This window comes from Protopterus annectens, chromosome 4.part0 (assembly GCF_019279795.1).
Source record: "Protopterus annectens isolate FY-2018-M chromosome 4.part0, PAN1.0, whole genome shotgun sequence".
Taxonomy (NCBI): Eukaryota; Metazoa; Chordata; order Ceratodontiformes; family Protopteridae; genus Protopterus; species Protopterus annectens.
Genome location: NC_056733.1, coordinates 181,711,679 through 181,732,254, shown reverse-complemented (window position 1 = coordinate 181,732,254; position 20,576 = coordinate 181,711,679). Strand labels below are relative to the sequence as shown.

At 37.6% G+C, this 20,576-nt stretch overlaps 1 protein-coding gene across 1 annotated transcript in view; it reads right to left on the bottom strand.

Moving 5' to 3' along the window:
- AFMID (arylformamidase) overlaps nt 1-19,849 on the bottom strand; it is a 737,969-nt gene extending 718,120 nt beyond the window's left edge. The window contains exon 1 of the mRNA XM_044068169.1: nt 19,736-19,849. Coding sequence (XP_043924104.1) covers nt 19,736-19,738 — 3 coding nt within the window. The 5' untranslated portion in view covers nt 19,739-19,849. The remainder of the gene's footprint in view (nt 1-19,735) is intronic.
- Nucleotides 19,850-20,576: the final 727 nt, after the last annotated feature.

Sequence of the window (20,576 nt, the reverse complement as noted above, 5' to 3'; positions counted from 1 at the left end):
AATATCAGTACCCACAAGCAGCTGTGGCTCACCTTCAGTCTCACTGCTATAGGGTAGATCCCTTTCTAAAGTAACCACCACACCAGACCTGGCTTCAAGTCTGCAGTCTGTCTGGATCCCCCACAGGGTACTAGACCCACATGCTTGTCTCCAAGCCTGACTGCATATAACTGCATGCGTGCAAGGTACTGTACTATAAAAATCATTCCCTAACAGAACATCTGCAGGGATATCCTCAAACACACCTACTTGCTTGCTTCCTTTTCCACCCTAACAGTCGAGGTGAACCCTAGCCAAAGGTATTTGGAATGGGTTCTCTCCTAAAGCTCTGACAGGAGTAGACTCCCCAAGCAAGTATTGCTCCTCTGTAACCATTGCAGGCTTCACACTGGTTAGGTCATAGGCTGTGTCTCTCTTAGCAGTGGTCTATTTCCCATCTACTAAGATGGGATATACCCTTTTGGATAGTTTGGTACCCTTGTTGTCTCCAAACAACTTACTGCTGGCATTCTTTTATTCCCACTTAATGGTTCTCCCACCTTTTGTTCCCCACCTTGCTTCCATGGATATCCATATGCTACATAGCCCCACTGGTTGCATTTAAAACATTTAAGCCTTGGTCCTGGCCATGTACCTGAACAAGTGGCTTCCCCTGTTATTGGCGGACTCTTTTTGGGTGGTCTAGGCTGCCCACCATGGGTTCCCTTAGACCCTTGAGCAGCACTAGGTATCTCTTTCCTTTGCAGTGATGCCCTGCTTGCTAGATATAGGTCTCCCTTTTTCCCTCAAGTCATCTGCTGTGTTACATTCTCTATCTGTTAACCAGATTCTCATGTCCTTAAGCAAAGTGCTAAGGGTCTATTCCCTCACCAAAAGGTCTGTCAGCCCTTCAAAAGGGGTGACCTGACACCTACTCACCCACCTATGAAAATAAGTACTTACCTCAGCAATATATTCATGCACACTTTCATCTGCCTTGCATTTATGCTCACAAAACATTTTTTCTATAAGCTTCAGGTGTTCATTTAAAACACTCTAACAAACAATTTTAAAGTGTTTTATAATTTAAGAAATCAGTATCAGACAATTTAGAAATAGCAGTTACAGCTTTACAATGGAGTAAGGGGTTCAGGAACCATACCCCGAGCCCATGGTCAACATTATACTGTTTACATACCCTTTCAAAAATATGAATAAAACTGTCAAAATTATCACTGTCTGTAAATTGTGGAAGAAATTTACTGACCTTTGTTACTTCTTTGGTTTGGTTATTCCCTTTCTCGTTACCTCCATGACCCTGGCGAAGAGTCAGTATCTTCTTTTAGTGTTGCCTCTGCCTCTCATTTTCCTGAGCTTAAAGATCGTCTCAGTTTCTCATTTTCTTTGGCTTCCAGCCATCTCAGTCTCTTTGTTAATTCTGCTTCCAAATGTTTGGCCTCCAGTTCAAGTGTGTTTAACCCCAGATGGATTTTTAAGTCCTCTGTGGAAAGGTTGAACTGTCCATTTTCTGAGACTTGTACCTCCCCAAGACCAGTCTGGTTGTGCTCCTGGTTGTTGGTCTGTGATGCAACTGTGACTAAGGCTGCAATCATCTCTCTTTTAGTCTGGTTGGCATGCACCAGTCCTTTATCTTGGCACATCTCGACCAACTGGCTCCTTGTCAGCTTGCCATACTCCACTGTTGACATCATTGCCTGCTCTCCCTGACTAACTAAGCTAATAACACAAATAAACCTATTGTGATATGAAATTCTAAATGTTCACTATGTCACTGATTGAGAGTACAAACACCTTCTTTAGTGACAACTGTTTACAGGCTTCAGGAATTCAATATCCACACCACTGAACCCTTACATGTGGATATCCCACCACTGCCAACCAATAAATGTGATGCCCCACCACTAGCCCAGTAATCAAGGAGCCTCAATCCTCATCACTAGCATCAGTGGGGGACCTACATTGGGAGGATGACAAATTGCACACACAGTATTTCTAGATGCAGCTCTCTGCATTAAGTTCAATTTCCCTTTAGAGCACACAGAGACCAGAGTCAGTCCAGGGCTGGTTTCTCCCTTTTTCTCCAGATCCTCAGTAAGACTCCCCACTGGCCCAGCTATAGAGTTGAGATATCAGCAGAGTGGTCAAGCCAAGACCTCCAACACTCTCTCTGTTAAACTAGTGCTTTATGTCTCTGCCCAAGTAGCTGACTCACACATACTATTTTACATTTGATTTATACACACACACACACACACACACACACACACACACACACACACACACCTGAGAAAGGCTGGCACAGGTTTACTAGCTATGCCCCCTTTTGCCCAGACTATAAGGTAGTTATCACTGCCACCAGCCAACTCTTTATCAGCTACTTTAAGGCCCTTAACAAAGGATGTCTAATCCTACTGTGTAGTATTACTGTTTAATACAAATAGCAGTTTGACCAAGGGCAAGGCTATTAGGAGTGGCCCATACAGTGTCACCAAACAAATATACAAGTACTCCCAGAAATGAAGTGTCTCTAGACAGATCAGCCACAATGATATGTTTAAATATATTTACAAGAAAATACTCAGTACATAATCACAGTAACATCAGAGTTCAAAACCACAGGAAATATTTCAAACACAACAGTCTCAAATAAATAAACAAAAACATCTAAATTAAGCTTTGCTATATTTCTGACTGTATCTAAGAGAATTACTATACCGTAATAACGTACTTCAGAGCAAGGCAGATGTGGTCAGGTCAAAGACAAAATACAGAATACTCAGTCTCTCTCAGATAGTTCTTAAATGAATGTCTCAAATATTACTGCTGGGATAGCTTGCAGAATGACATCATTTCTTGTCATCTGACTCTATCCCTGGTGAAAAACAACCACTGATGCAGCTGGTAGCATTTAGCATCTACCTGTGAAAACACATAGACCTCAGATCTTTGGCAAATGGTAGAAGTCATAAAACAATAAAACACTTCCAAAGGCAATACCGAAAGCTTCTAGTTCTAGACATTGTCTGTTACTGCACTGAAACTGAAAGATAACATACTTTTATTTTGTGGCCATAAAGTAATTTAATTTCAGCTATTTTGCTAAAGTTCCCCTCTTGTGTTCCAGTTTCCATTGTTAAAATATATACATCTAAACAGTTACAATAGTGCAGGTACATTTCTTTTCTAATACAGCAGGGTACACTGTGACTACATCTTTAAACAGCAATTTGTAAAATACCTCTTCAGCACACATCTGTATAAACCATCTTATATCACATACAGTTCTAATACATTTGTAACACACAAATCCAAAACTCAGAGCTGCTGTTAGTTGAGGTAGGATACTCACGCTAAAACACTAGTAAAACTCAGTCCAAAAAGATGCGTGACTTTCCAATGAGCAATAAAATGAAAGTAGAAATTCAAACAAATAAATCCATGTAAGTTAGCAAATTGTTTATTCCAAAGCGAGTAAGCTTTGCCAAAGGCTTCTTCAGACTCTTTACACAAACTAAAACTTTGAACATCACTTTTAAAACCAACAAAAGCTTGTGATAGGATCTCTATAATCACATGTTTCCTTCATTTAAAAATACAGTAACCCATTAAACTCAGTTCCATGAATGTTACCTTGTTCAGCTAAGAAAGATACTGGTGTATTAAAAGTAGGAACTGAATAGGTCAAAATAAGCATACATAAAAACATACATAAAAACATAAATAAAAGATACATCGGTGCCCAAACATACATTATATTATATTAAACAATTGAGTATATCTCAGAGCCTTGTCATATTTACTTATCATCTCATGGTGCTTTAGGAAAATCTAGTACTGAACTTTCAGGCAGTATATATCAAAAAGCCATTTCAGACTTGGTTAGTATAACCCAAACTGCTTGTAATGCACATATTTACAAAGTGTGACTTTAGATATTTCCGTGTTTTACTGGAAGTTCATACTATCCAGAGTAGACTCGTAAAACAGTCAACAATTACAGGTGGTTAAAAACTTGTATCACATTAGTTAGGCTATTCTCGTATAAATCAAAAGTTAAAAACAGTTTTTCAAAATTACTTATTTTCTGCAGACTCTGAACGCTTTTAAAAATCACAGCACAACAAAGTATTCCTTGCGTATGTGCCTGGTTAATTCTTGAATGCAAAACAAAGAACGCTACTGTGCATTTACGTACCATAGTGTTCATAAAAATAAACATTGTGTCTATTTAAAAAAAGCCGATTAGGTTTACAACAGGCATAAGTACATGACGAGCTTTTCAATAGCTGTCCATTAGTTCATGCCTTAGTCTCTTCAATCTCCGTTATTAAACAGGGACATTTGACATTTCAGAATGTGAACGTAACTTACAAAAATGTGGGTGGAAGAATGCTTCAACAATAAACGAAGCAACAAAACATCTATATGGAAACAGAGCAATATCTTAGTAATTAACTTGACTCTCGTACAGATCCACAATGGTGGAAATAAGCACACTGACTTAAGCAACCATTAATTGCACTTTATAATTGTTACATCCTTGATACCCAAATTTAAAATATAAACATTGTGAAATGTTAAAACTCTTATGTGGTGAAGCGGAAAATATAGGAAGGAATACATGAGGGGAAAGGGAAAATGGGGAGTATTTTGGCACATATATTCTGTTAATCCCGAATGGCATCCTGAGGTGTCTTACATTAGTTTTATAAACAGTACTTTTCAATACTAAATATATGTGTGCAAAGATTCATTTCTTATGACAAATGTTGAAAGTATATGAAATGCCTACAATATGTCTGAGTATATAGATAGGTCATCTACACCATGGTCATAATGTGGTGAGGAAAATGTACCTAACTAATGTGGAATTTGGAACAGTTAGTGGGAGATCTCTTTACCTCGTAATCTTCTACTTTTCAAAAATGGCTTTATTTGGATTTTATCGTTAAGGCCTGGTGGTTTATCGGACCTTAATCTTATGATCCATCTTGTTTCTTGTTCTAAAGTTCTGTTAATTAGATCACCACCTCTGAATCCTTCATACACACATTGAATGGCACAGAACTTAAAAGAATGACTGGTACCAGTTGAACTTTTATGTCTAGCCAATGCATTGGTTTCTGTACCTACTCTAAGGTGGTACGTGTGTTCCCTAATCCTCTCCTTAAATGATCTATTTGTTTTCCTATGTAGTAACTATTACATCCTAAACATTTAGCCATATATATGACATTTTTACTTTCACAGTTGGTGTTAGTGTTAAAATTGTAAATCGTCCTGTAGTAGGGTGCTCAAAACTAGTTTCTTTATTAATATAAATACATTGATTGCAATGTCCACAGGGTACTGTGTTTCTATTCACTGCCAACCTGTTAACTAGTGGATGTCTTGGTCTACATAGGATACTCTTCAGATTGGGAAGGTTTTATAAGCTATCGAGGTGTGGGGCCAGCAATCTCACTAACTTCTATATCTGAATTCAAAATACCCCAGTGTTTCTTCATAATGCTTTTCACTTGCAGGCTCATTTTACTAAAAGTAAGGTTAGCTCTAACTTCATTCCTAGGGGAACCTGAGCTAGTGGTCATTGCTTCATGTGCCATAAAATATGGTTTCGCAGTACTTGTTCTTAAGGTCTCCACTGTGTTAATAGTGTCTAATATTTCTTTTCTTTGTAACCTCTCTCCAGAAATCTCTCCTTCATGTCCTCTATTCCTGAAACATAAGTTTCTTGTTGTGGATTCAATCTAGATACCCTCATAAATTGTCCTTTAAGGACGTTTTGAAATACATGGCGGGATGCATACTTTGTCTATGTTATATATTGTTTCTTTGGCAATCTTTCCTATAAATAGTTGTGTTGATCATACCATTGGTCATTCTAAATACTTCCACGTCCAAAATGGAAGATTGCTAACTGAGAAGTTTGCAGTAAATTTTAAGAAGTCCGTGGTATTGTCCAAGTAAGAAACAAAGTTTAATAGGGAGGGTTCATCTCCAAGCCATATAAAAAGAGGTCCACAAACGACAGTACATTGCAGCATGTTCTATAAATGATAGATTATTGAAGAGAAAAATATCTTCCCATCTGGCCATGACTAGGTTGGCGTAGCTATTTGCACATGATGTGCCCATAGCCACGCCATCCTTCTGTAAGTAAATGACTTCTTCAAATGCAAAGACATTATTAGTTAATATAGTCTCTAATAGCAGGGTCACAAGGTCAATCTTTCTATCAGTGAAGTCTGAATGTGCTTTCAAATATTCAGTGATCAGTCTTATTCCTCGTCATTGGGGATCACTGTGAATAAGCTAACCACATCAAGTGTCACAAACGAAAAATGTTGGTTCGTATCCAATGAGTGTGTTTGAGAATATAGGTCTAAAAGAAATTGCTTACTATCTTTCAGGATCTTCTTATTACCATTAACTAACGGTCTAAGTACACTCTCTAGATAAATAGATAGTTCTGTTACCCACCCTTGACCTGCAACAATAGGTCTAAATGGTGGGTCTCTGCTGTTCTTATGGACTTTAGGAAGTCCCTGTATGATCGGTATAGTGGGATTGTTCACCTTTAGGTATCCATACAGCTCTTGTGTTATGTCATGCGATAGTACCAGGTCATCTAGGGTATTGTAAACACTAAAGACCATGTTATTTAAATTAGCCTTAGTTACTTTTGTATATGTAGTTGTATCTTCAAGCATCTGAAACATTTTATTTGCATAGTAAGTATAGTCCATAATGACAACCGGTCCTCCTTTATCTGCTGGTCTTATTACAATAGACCTGTCATTTCTCAATGAATTCAAAGCTTGCCTTTGTTTATAGTTTAAATTACGTCCATGTTTGGATGGTTTATTCTCTTGATGACTTCTATATATTTCATCTTCCACTACATTCCCAAATACCTCTATAGTCGGGTTCAGTTGTGGAACATATGTACTATTTGGACGATGCTTACTCATAACTTGGCTACTATCTGAGTTGCCAAAATCCAACCTTAATTGTAAATTCCGAACATACATTTTTGTTTCTATAATAGTATCTACTAGATCGTTAGGTTTTGTAGGAATAAAACCTAGGCCTTTACTTAAGACCTGTATTTCATATTCATTCAGTGCCCTACCAGATAAATTCATGATTAACGATTTTGTCTCCCCCACATTTTCTTGATTGTGGGGCCTAGTTGTTCCTGTTCGTCTATTGAGCCTTTCCTTTTCTGTCTCCCCCTGCTTGTGGACCTTCTTTTGTCCAAAAAATGGTTCTGGGCTATGGGGAGGGGGGCCGGACATCTGTTTGAATTGAAAATGGCACTGTTTGCTTTTGGTCTAACTACTGCTGCACCTGATCTCTGTACGTCTGTGATGCAACCTGACTATACTTACTATGCAAATAAAATGTTTCAGATGCTTGAAGATACAACTACATATACAAAAGTAACTAAGGCTAATTTAAATAACATGGTCTTTAGTGTTTACAATACCCTAGATGACCTGGTACTATCGCATGACATAACACAAGAGCTGTATGGATACCTAAAGGTGAACAATCCCACTATACCGATCATACAGGGACTTCCTAAAGTCCATAAGAACAGCAGAGACCCACCATTTAGACCTATTGTTGCAGGTCAAGGGTGGGTAACAGAACCCCTATCTATTTATCTAGAGAGTGTACTTAGACCGTTAGTTAATGGTAATAAGAAGATCCTGAAAGATAGTAAGCAATTTCTTTTAGACCTATATTCTCAAACACACTCATTGGATACGAACCAACATTTTTTCTTTGTGACACTTGATGTGGTTAGCTTATTCACAGTGATCCCCAATGACGTAGGAATAAGACTGATCACTGAATATTTGAAAGCACATTCAGACTTCACTGATAGAAAGATTGACCTTGTGACCCTGCTATTAGAGACTATATTAACTAATAATGTCTTTGCATTTGAAGAAGTCATTTACTTACAGAAGGATGGCGTGGCTATGGGCACATCATGTGCAAATAGCTACCAACCTAGTCATGGCCAGATGGGAAGATATTTTTCTCTTCAATAATCTATCATTTATAGAACATGCTGCAATGTACTGTCGTTTTGTGGGCGACCTCTTTTTTATATGGCTTGGAGATGGAACCCCCCTATTAAACTTTGTTTCTTACTTGGACAATACCACGGACTTCTTAAAATTTACTGCAAACTTCTCAGTTAGCAATCTTCCATTTTTGGACGTGGAAGTATTTAGAATGACCAATGGTATGATCAACACAACTATTTATAGGAAAGATTGCCAAAGAAACAATATATTACATAGACAAAGTATGCATCCCGGCCATGTATTTCAAAACGTCCTTAAAGGACAATTTATGAGGGTATCTAGATTGAATCCACAACAAGAAACTTATGTTTCAGGAATAGAGGACATGAAGGAGAGATTTCTGGAGAGAGGTTACAAAGAAAAGAAATATTAGACACTATTAACACAGTGGAGACCTTAAGAACAAGTACTGCTAACCCATATTTTATGGCACATGAAGCAATGACCACTAGCTCAGGTTCCCCTAGGAATGAAGTTAGAGCTAACCTTACTTTTAGTAAAATGAGCCTGCAAGTGAAAAGCATTATGAAGAAACACTGGGGTATTTTGAATTCAGATATAGAAGTTAGTGAGATTGCTGGCCCCACACCTCAGATAGCTTATAAAAACCTTCCCAATCTGAAGAGTATCCTATGTAGACCAAGACATCCACTAGTTAACAGGTTGGCAGTGAATAGAAACACAGTACCCTGTGGACATTGCAATCAATGTATTTATATTAATAAAGAAACTAGTTTTGAGCACCCTACTACAGGACGCATTTACAATTTTAACACTAACACCAACTGTGAAAGTAAAAATGTCATATATATGGCTAAATGTTTAGGATGTAATAGTTACTACATAGGGAAAACAAATAGATCATTTAAGGAGAGGATTAGGGAACACACGTACCACCTTAGAGTAGGTACAGAAACCAATGCATTGGCTAGACATAAAAGTTCAACTGGTACCAGTCATTCTTTTAAGTTCTGTGCCATTCAATGTGTGTATGAAGGATTCAGAGGTGGTGATCTAATTAACAGAACTTTAGAACAAGAAACAAGATGGATCATAAGATTAAGGTCCGATAAACCACCAGGCCTTAACGATAAAATCCAAATAAAGCCATTTTTGAAAAGTAGAAGATTACGCAGGTAAAGAGATCTCCCACTAACTGTTCCAAATTCCACATTAGTTAGGTACATTTTCCTCACCACATTATGACCATGGTGTAGATGACCTATCTATATACTCAGACATATTGTAGGCATTTCATATACTTTCAACATTTGTCATAAGAAATGAATCTTTGCACACATATATTTAGTATTGAAAAGTACTGTTTATAAAAACTAATGTAAGACACCTCAGGATGCCATTCGGGATTAACAGAATATATGTGCCAAAATACTCCCATTTTCCCCTTTCCCCTCATGTATTCCTTCCTATATTTTCCGCTTCACCACATAAGAGTTTTAACATTTCACAATGTTTATATTTTAAATTTGGGTATCAAGGATGTAACAATTATAAAGTGCAATTAATGGTTGCTTAAGTCAGTGTGCTTATTTCCACCATTGTGGATCTGTACGAGAGTCAAGTTAATTACTAAGATATTGCTCTGTTTCCATATAGATGTTTTGTTGCTTCGTTTATTGTTGAAGCATTCTTCCACCCACATTTTTGTAAGTTACGTTCACATTCTGAAATGTCAAATGTCCCTGTTTAATAACGGAGATTGAAGAGACTAAGGCATGAACTAATGGACAGCTATTGAAAAGCTCGTCATGTACTTATGCCTGTTGTAAGCCTAATCGGCTTTTTTAAATAGACACAATGTTTATTTTATGAACACTATGGTGCGTAATGCACAGTAGCGTTCTTTGTTTTGCATTCAAGAATTAACCAGGCACATACGCAAGGAATACTTTGTTGTGCTGTGATTTTAAAAGCGTTTCAGAGTCTGCAGAAAATAAGTAATTTTGAAAAACTGTTTTAACTTTTGATTTATACGAGAATAGCCTAACTAATGTGATACAAGTTTTTAACCACCTGTAATTGTTGACTGTTTTAGTCTACTCTGGATAGTATGAACTTCCAGTAAAACACGGAAATATCTAAAGACACACTTTGTAAATATGTGCATTACAAGCAGTTTGGGTTATACTAACCAAGTCTGAAATGGCTTTTTGATATATACTGCCTGAAGGTTCAGTACGAGATTTTCCTAAAGCACCATGAGATGATAAGTAAATATGACAAGGCTCTGAGATATACTCAATTGTTTAATATAATATAATGTATGTTTGGGCACCGATGCATTTTTATGTATGTTTTTATGTATGTTTTTTATGTATGTTTATTTTGAACTATTCAGTTCTTACTTTTAATATACCAGTATCTTTCTTAGCTGAACAAGGTAACATTCATGGAACTGAGTTTAATGGGTTACTGTATTTTTAAATGAAGGAAACATGTGATTATAGAGATCCTATCACAAGCTTTTGTTGGTTTTAAAAGTGATGTTCAAAGTTTTAGTTTGTGTAAAGAGTCTGAAGAAGCCTTTGGCGCTTACTGTTTGGAATAAACAATTTGCTAACTTACATGGATTTATTTGTTTGAATTTCTACTTTCATTTTATTGCTCATTGGAAAGTCACGCATCTTTTTGGACTGAGTTTTACATTTGTAACACAAGCAATCGTGTTGATATTCACAAATGGCATACAATTATTTACAAAATTCCAGATAGCTGGGCTGGTAGTATCTCCTTTCATGACACAGAGAAAAGAAAAGTTTCTTCTGGTAAAGCAGTATTAGAATAGTGCAATACAATTAACATTTTGTAACCCTTCATTTTTAGAAACTCTTGGATGCTAGAAAACAGCAACACGATGATTACAGCAGACATTCCACTGACAGTTTTTAGTATCACATTTATTCCTGACTATAATTAAAGTAGACTGGCAGTAAGTTGCTGACTTATAAAACACATTTTAATTTTTCTCTGCACTGATTATCTAACACAAAATATTTCTCCATTTCCCCATAATTGTAAGTGACACATTTTAAACATGCAAGACTAACAGTATCATTCTATTATTATGACATTACTTGCTGTCTAACAGATGTTTCTCAGTCTTAGCAGATGGCATTTCGGGTGGATGGTAATGATCACATGGGACATATAGGAAGAGTTGGTGAATTTTCTCCAGGGTCCTGGTCAAATTTCCCCTGGCCAGTTTTAACACCACCTCAGGTCTCCAAAGAAAGAAGGATATTGACTGAGAGGAAACTTAAACATCAAAAATGTAAAGAAAATACTCATTAATAGTCCAGATAGATAGACAAGAAGACAGAAATATTCGGAAGTAGCACTAATGGAAGATACAAAAGGAGCTGCAAATACAGGACTGAAAAATTGACCTGAATTCAATTAGGACACTTTCTCTCCTGGTGACTATTCAGCAATGACAAGTGACCACATAATATCATCGGACTTGAATATGATGTTTTCAGCAGTTCTGAAATTTCAAATGATATTACTACCCTACCTTTAAAACAAACACACACATGCATGAGTATGCCTGTGTGCATGTGCCTGTATTATCCAGAATGTAAAAAGCAGTCTAATCAGAAGACAAATTTTCCCTTTCTTTTTTTCATATAATTGTCTTTGTATTGCCTTTGTCTTTGTTATTTCTTTGTTTCTTTTGCAATTGGAAGACCCATTTTATAAATCCATTCATACACTGTAGGGTTTTGGATATGTCCTGATAATAGCACAACCATGTGTAAAAGGCACTCATTGCAACACTCATGCCTTGGAATGTACCTGGGAGTGATCTTGGGATTATAGGAGCATAGAAAATACTAGTTAATTGACCCTAAAGGGCCTTTTTAAGTCTAGTCATGCTTTCCAGAAACATTAGAAAAGGTTTTGCAGGGGTATATAATTTTAGGCATTTGTAAACTTCCTCTCTCTAACAGAGTAATTGGAATCAGAACCAGGATAAAGTTATGATTCTCCATACAATGATCCAAGTTTCACTTGAATAAGCACAGGGAAGAACTTTGCTTCACATGGATGGGAAGCCTGTCCCAGAGAAGGGGTAGTCTCTGAGATGCATACCTGCCCTCCAGTATGCCCTGTTTACATTGCAGGTGAGGTTTGTGCCCTGGATTAGATGGTTCTCATTTTAGTTGCTTTGCAGATGTGCAACAGGTCCATTAATGCTGTATCAGAGGATTCTTTGTAGACCAGGCATAGGTTGCTTTTCCACAACCTGCAGGAGACTGAGTATAAGACAAGGCTTTGATGAAGTCTGCATAGGACTTGTTTTCTAAACCATGTATTCTTTTTGTGAGAAACCTCTGTTTATGCTGCAATTGTTGCATATGCCTGGTCAGGTAAGTGCCAAAGGGGCCATTGTACTCCATGACTGTTTTTTTTTTATTTTTGAGAGCAGAGTATAACAGAACGATGTCGTCTTTGGACCTGGATGCAATAATTTTTCTTATAATTTGTGCAACATAGAATGATTTTCTTACTACAGTAGACACATGATGGTTAAAGAATAAGTTTCTGTCTACATGCGTTCCCAAATCCCTGACTACTGGGTCTACTCTTAGGAGTGCATTATCACTTCTTAGCACTGAGTTTAAGACAGTGCCTTTGGCATCAGTTATTAGTCGATGTCAGGCCTTTTTGGAGTGTATTTGTGTTTTGGGGGAATTCAATGAATGCACCTAATTTGCAATCATCTATGAACTTAGTCAGCCGCAGGCCTTTGATGTTAGCTTTGACTACAGAAAAGTAGATAAAGTACAGGACTGGCTCCAGGATTGTGTCCTGAGGCACTCCACTATTAACTGTGATTTTTCTGGAGGTAGATTCCGCATCCTAACTTCTTCAGTTGTGTTTGTGAGCCAGTTGTCTATCAGGTGGGTGACACAGGGGATAATAACCAATGCAGTGAGTTTGTTTACAATTCCTGAGGTGGGGTATTGTATTAAATGGTTTAACTACATTATAGTAGGCAGTGTGTACCATCTTGCCCATGTACATTTCTTTGGTGACCTTCTCAAAGAATCCACCAGGTTGAGGAGGCATAACCTACCCTTGACGGAACCAAACTAAGTTGTATCTGTTGTCTGTAGGTTTCATACGCTGTCATTTAATATAGCCATGATTATTATTTATATGACTTTACATATTAAACTAGTCCGCCTTATGGGTTGATAGCTGGTTGGGTCCATGGATGGCCCACCCTTGTGCAGCAGAACAGTGGTTTCAGTCCTCCATTCATTCAGCACAAAGTCTGTTTGGATGCTGTGTTTAAACAGTGATTCTAGCGAGCCTGATAGTTCATATTTTATGCTATTTAGGAAGCATCCCCGAATGTTATCATGTGCCACTGATGCAGTGTTCTTGGCCCTGGACAGTGCCTTGAGGACCTGTTCCCTAGTGATATTTGGGGAAGTTATTTCCTGAGGGGTGTCAGGGGGGTTAAAATTAGACCTAAATTTATCAGTCAGTAAATTTGCTATATCTTGCAGTTCAGAATAGGTGGCTCCATTTACAATAAATTCATTACATTGTTGGTTAATGCCTCTGAGATTGTATACATAGCTGAAGAATACTTTGTGATTGTACTTGACCTAAGAAGCTATTTTACCTCAAATATGGCTTTGGCAGACTTGATAAGCCCTCTGAGTTGCTTGTTTAGACTGATGAGCGAGGTTTTTTTTTTTATCTTAGCGGTCATTGCACCTCCTAATTTTTGCCATGATATTTTTCCTCCTATTGTGCAACCTAGTGATGTTTAGATTCCACCAGGGTGACTTGCTTTTTGAGTTAGTTATGCATTTGTTATGGGTAGCTATAGTTGTCTCTGTAAGGCTGTTAATAGGATTATACTGGGGTTTTATGAACAATTCCGCATAGGCATTGATGTTCTCAGGGTTTAGGGGACTTGGAATGTTGTTGATGTGTCACTTAATAGTAAAAGTTTGCTTAAGGGTAATTCCTAAAAGCTCCAGGATTAGTTAGGTTCTGGGCTTTATTTTTATTTGAAAGGAGGCAGCTTTATGGCCCAACCTGGCTAGTGAGGACAATACACTAGGAATGGTGCAATGTTCTCCCACATTTGTGAGGACCAGATCAAGGACGTTTGTACCCCTAGTGAGCATATGGACTAGCTGGTTCCAGTTATCTGTGTTTGCAAAGTCCAGGAATCTCTGGGTATACCTATCAGTCATGTATGATTCACAGTCTGTAGTGCAGTAGTTAAAGTAGCCAATGAATATAGTGCTTGTTTGAATGAGTTGTATCTTCAGAACATTTAGGTATGTTATGGATTTCCTGGGCATTGAGGGGGACCTATACCTTGCAAGGATATAATATGGGACTTTGGCTATAGTAATGCAGACATGGAAAAGCTCAATCACATTGTACTGATTGACGTGACATGGGGTGTGTATATTTGTGATGTAAATTGAGACACCTTCACTTTTTGTCACTTCCTGTGCAGTAGCTGGTCTAAATGTGCAGAAGACATTATACCCCTGGCACTGGTGGAGAACTCTCCACAGCTTTAAACCAGTTTCAGTGACTTCAGAAATACCTCCATTCTCCAGAGGTAGGACAGTTTGCAGGTGGTGGAGGTTCCTGTTCAGACTCCAGGCATTCAGCAGTAACACCTTTAAACATTATTGTGTTACTTTGGCTATGTTGGAAGGTATTGCCAGAAAAGGCACTATGGGGGAGGACAAGGTTTTGGTCAATATATAAAAGCCTAAAGGGGACAGGTGTAAACAATCCCTGACAAAGCAAAGTGGTCTGTCTACCATATCCTCCCTGCCTGAAAAATATTGTACTCCCTTCAAAGAACACCAAAAACTATGATAGCTGCTAAAGTCAATCATGTTCTGTTTATATTGTGTCATTATCCTTGGAAAAGATAGAATGCTGCTCAATGCTATGTTCATATACAAGACTGGGACACATAGTCCGACAGCTCTATCATGTTTCTCTTTATATAGTCCAATGAGGTGGGGACTATGACTGAATCATACCAGTACTTATGGTTCAACAACCTGAGTATGTATGTGATTTGTCAGATCCTTGTCCTGCCAGGCAATTGTCAGTGACTGTCCTTATTCATTCTTGGTGAGGGGGACATCTGCATGTCACACAATGGAGTTCCCAATGAAAAAAATATTGGATTCTGTGGTTGTTTGCCTTATGGGCTTAGAGGATGAGATGCTGTGAGATGTCACTGTGTCGTGGTGGGTGATGTTTTGGTACAGTGCTCTTGAGGTTGCTGAGGATATTTATTGTGAGTGCAACATCTGGGAGGCCTTTAGGTTTTAGGAATACTTAATCTAAGAACCTCAGCATCTGAGGATCTATGGGTCTGGTGCAATGTATGTGTAGTAGATTTGCTTGTATGTGAGAGCCTTGCCTCCAGTAATATTTTGTAACTACACCAGTCGCATAGAGTATCAGTTGTTTAAGAAATAAGTGGGTGTCAGTAAACATGAGATAATTGCTACACAGTCTCAGGGCACCTATATCCACCAAACTGGCTGCACAGAAAGTAGGAAAGTGCACAGCCATAGCTCCAGATCCTTATTTTGTGATTGTAGGGGATGGTGCATGATGGGTCTACAGCTAGGTAGTCTATGACTACAGACTTCTATCAAGACTATCTAAGACTAAACTTGTGGGGTTGTGCTCTTCAGTGCACAAATTATTTGCTCTATGTGCAACTATGACCCTCACAGTGAGCTTTGCAAAGTAGTTTTATAGGGAAAATTTCACTTCTAAGGGTTTGTGTCTGTATAGGGCAGTACTAACTGTTGCTGTTGTACTATGAGCAGTATCATGCAAAAGCAACAAATTTATAGAAACAGAAACTAAAAGAAACAAAATGGCCCCCTGGTCAATCAGGGGATTACACTGATGGCCTTCTGAAGTAACTTTCAACTCAGAATTAAATCTAGCTACTTTCTACTACCAGCCATGCTCAGTAAAAACACTTCTTAAAGTAGAATCACCAGGAGAAGCAAAAGATCAAAAAGAAACAGTAATAGCCACCTAAAAAGCACAGAGTACCCACAACATAGAGAAACCAGCAAACATACACTATTAATTAGAAAGGGACTTAAAGTGCAAGAGCACAATAAATAATGCAAAAATATAACACTAGTACAGTTAGAAATCTTCAAAAGTGCATTTTAAGCAGGCAAATGTACTTATCTGACAATAATGGCACAGGATCGCAACAAATCTCTCAGAAAACTAAGGCATGGAAGCCAATTGTTTGAAAGCCCTCAGGACATGACCTCACTGATGCTGATGCTAATGCTTGCTTATATAAATTTACATGAATATATATGACAGCAAAATAACAGAGAACAAAAAATTTAGCAATTAACATCGCACGTGCCGAGACATAACCTCAGAGTATGCAACAGTGAAACAATGTTTTTATTCCTTTTTTTGTAAACTCGTACACCTGCTGACCATTTGTTTTGTCAACCAAATTATGTCAACAAAACAGATATCACCTTTAAAGATACTCATTGAAATTAGAAAGATAGATAGATAGATAGATAGATAGATAGATAGATAGATAGATAGATAGATAGATAGATAGACAGACAGTGAAATATATTTACATATCGGGTACATGACAACTTATTGAATAGTGGTATACTGAAAGTTATAATACGGAATGCAAAATCCTAAAATGCCAATGATGAAACTTTACATTCCCTGCCTATGATTCACAGATATTAACCAAAATACCCAGAAAATGTTTTTTTTTTCATTGGTAAGGTATTACTTGAACTCAGTGGACAGACAAAAACACAGCACAATATGTTGCTAAAAATGTAAAATAAATGACATTTTAATGTGTATTTCTGTAGTTTTACAAGTTGCTCAGGATTTGCTTTCAGTATTATACACATTATGTTTAGATTATTCATTTATGTTCTGTCACACATGCATTTGTATGCTGACACATTGCAATCCGTCTGTTTTGTTTTTTTCTAAATTGAAACAGTCATTCCAGTCTAAATGTTTTGGGTGACTAACATAGTCATGCCAGTGTGATTTTGAGCATGTTCAGCACATTAAACTTTGTGCACTTCATGTACTCAGAAATACATTAGTAGGTCTCCCGGCATTAAGGAGCATTTTTAAAATCTAAGCTTCCCTGTGCTTAAGTGGTAGAAAATATATACCACCTACACACACACACACACACACACACACACACACACACACACACACACACACACACACACACACACGCACATGCATGCACTCACGCAGACACACCTATCTTTTCTGTTCAATGTCCTATAAAAGTAATACACTCTAGAATATGGATTCATCTTTTTCATTCTCCCTTTTCCTGACAACTTGCAGCTGCTGTGGCTTATCCCATCCCTAGGTATAAATATAAGAAGGGATTGATAAGATTACAAGCTATGGTCTATTGAGGCACTGCAGCAAACTCTATGAAGATGTCCCTCTCTTACTCAAGTATCTTCCTTTCTTTACAGCAGATCTGAACCCCATGAATGACATGTTTACCACTGCCTCAGGTAATATATTCCAGCTTCCTACCACCCTCTCTGTGAAGTACTATTTCCTCACATCTAGCTTGAAACACCTGTGATGTTGCTGCCACCCTGTCCCTCTATAAAGTGCTTTTCTTTGCTATGCAACCAAATCTTTACACTATTTCAATTTTTCTTCCTCACTTATCTCTTTATTATCCTGAATAATTAACCATGACTCTTTCAAATAACAGTGCTCCTCTTGACATTTCTCAGAGCAAATTTGGGGGAAGAAGAAGAAAGGTCAAAGAAAATTCTAGCAATATATACTTACAAATACAATTCTAGCAATTCTGCAGATATGTAATGCTGTAAGCTGTGAAACTGAGGGCTTACAAATGCTCTGTTTCTTCACTTAATGGGAAGTGAATAACTGTTATGACTGAAAAGAAACATAAAACACATGTGAACCTAGTTCTGGAGTACAGCCGAATAACTGTGCATAAAGAGTTTGTGTTAACTCATGGAGTTCAAAAAGTACCAAACCTAATAAGTACTGCAGACATCTGGATTGTGGCAGACCTAAAAGGTTAACAAGAAGGATATGTCAGCTATTCAGCAAATCAGTGGAATGAGGTGAGGTGATAAAATATAGAAGTTGTCATTATAGATTTTTTCTTTCCTTCCACCATCATATTCTGTGTTTCCACACCTGTCACTGATTGGTTGCCTTCTGTTCCTTATTCAGTACTGGAAATTCACCTGTTGCCTGTGTCTCCCGCTGTCTGCATTCTGTCTGACTACATTTACTGGCATGTATCACTCAGGTATATACATTACTGGGTCGTCCTTCATCTTTGCTCCAGAATACAATGATATTTTTCCCCTCCCTGACCACATTCTAAAATATATTTTTATTTATTTATTGATTGATTGATTGATTGATTGCATGGTAAGTATTATGTAGCTTTATAATTTTTTCAGTTAGACTGTATTTTATGCTATTGTGATTCTACTACCGCAGAGACAGTTTTTGCACAGTGTTATAGCTGTTGCACTCTCTGTGTTACGTATATTCTGCATTTATGGAATCCACTAGGTGTGGACACACTTTGCTGTGCAGATGCTAATGGGTGATGTTCTTGATTTATTTTTATGGTAGTAGACTGCAAATGTCATTTCACTGCATGCATCTATCCTCCTGGTTACCTACTCAGAATAATGGATTAAAATAAAGGAAATAAAAGAATAAATAAACAAAATGTTAAGTCTTTTATAAAAAGGTCACACATGGGTCATAAAATACTGTACTGCGGTACCACTCCTATTGTAATACCAGCCACCTGTGATTAATGTCAGCATCTCTCATGAGTGCTACTAGGCATCCCTTGATATTCCAGTATATTCTGCTGAAAATACAACCCATCTGTCGTAAAAGCAGCAGTCTGTCAGTTCCTGGAAGCACTGTGGTAGCTTTGTAGATGGCATGCAGATGTTTGTGGCAAAAGAAACCAGACGTTAAAGGTTCTTATCTTGGAGAAGGTTTGCAGAATATTGGAAATCATTTTCTGCAGAGAGGGTGAATCACAAATGAAACGCAATTCTTCTGAGAAATGTTAAAAATTGGTTCTCACTGTTCCTATGTAGGGGCTGTAATGTAGTGAATTTTGGCACTTTTACACTTGGGCTGATGTTCTTTGAGAAATGAAGACTTAAATGCACTCCTTAAATTCCAGCACCGGGGCTAAATCCCAGGAAGGGGTGAGGTAGAGGGTTCCTGCAAAGTAGGGTGTAGCTCTTCCTATAGACTTACTACAGAGTGCTAAAGATATTGAATATAAGGGCGAGTGCCAAACTTCCCTCACGCTAGACAAGTGGCACAGTTCTCATTGCAAATACATGGTGCATCGATAAACCTAAATGAGAAGCAAGGTATGGATAGAAAAGAGCAAGGCTTTTTAATTAACACAAAGATCCTTTCTTCAGAAGAGAAGATGCTGTCATTGCATGATATCAGCTAATAGGAAGCATCAATTAAACTTAAGTACAGACATCTGAAACTCATATTCTTACCATTTTTGAACCTGGGCAATGTAAAATGTTTGTTTTTTCCTAGCTTCAGGTGGTCGGTCGGTCCTGCGCTTCTCAGCCCATTAACTGCTCAGTTCAGTTGCTAGCCACTGTCCTAATAAGGCAGAAGCACTTCTTATGAAGGCTTCATTTACTGGCTAGTAGTTGTTGGAATGTATACATAACCAATCAGACAGCAGCAAGGTCCCTGAAGTACCTTTTCTGTTAACGAAGGACAAAGAGTTCTGTCTAGTATGCATTTAACCCTCTGTCATTGCCTAGATATCAAGATTCTCCCCCCAGGTGTGGAACAAAAGAGAAAACCAAAAGCAGTTATCAGTGATCTTACTATAACACCTATCAGCTAACCATAGCAAATAACACTACTGTTTCTATTTCAGAGACTAATCAACTGCATTTCTATTTTATATGGTACTCAAACCTACATTACTAATGAGGCCATGTAACTTTGTATAGAACTCAGGACCCTATCGTTGTGGCATACAAACTCACAAGACCTTTCATTCCTGTAGCAACACAAGTAGGGGGATTGCCATGTTAACTGTTCAGTGACTGTAGCTAGTGCACTGACAACATCTGGTTAAAGCACTGAAGCACATGAATCAGTTACATGCCATAAATAAATATATATATATATATATATATATATATATATATATATATATATATATTCTACAAGACTAGGTGTGTGTGTGTGTGTGTGTGTGTGTGTGTGTGTATATATATATATATATATATATATATATATATATATATATATATATATATATCTGCAGATACCAAGTATTATGGATTACTCCTTAACAGCTGCACAAAAAGTAGA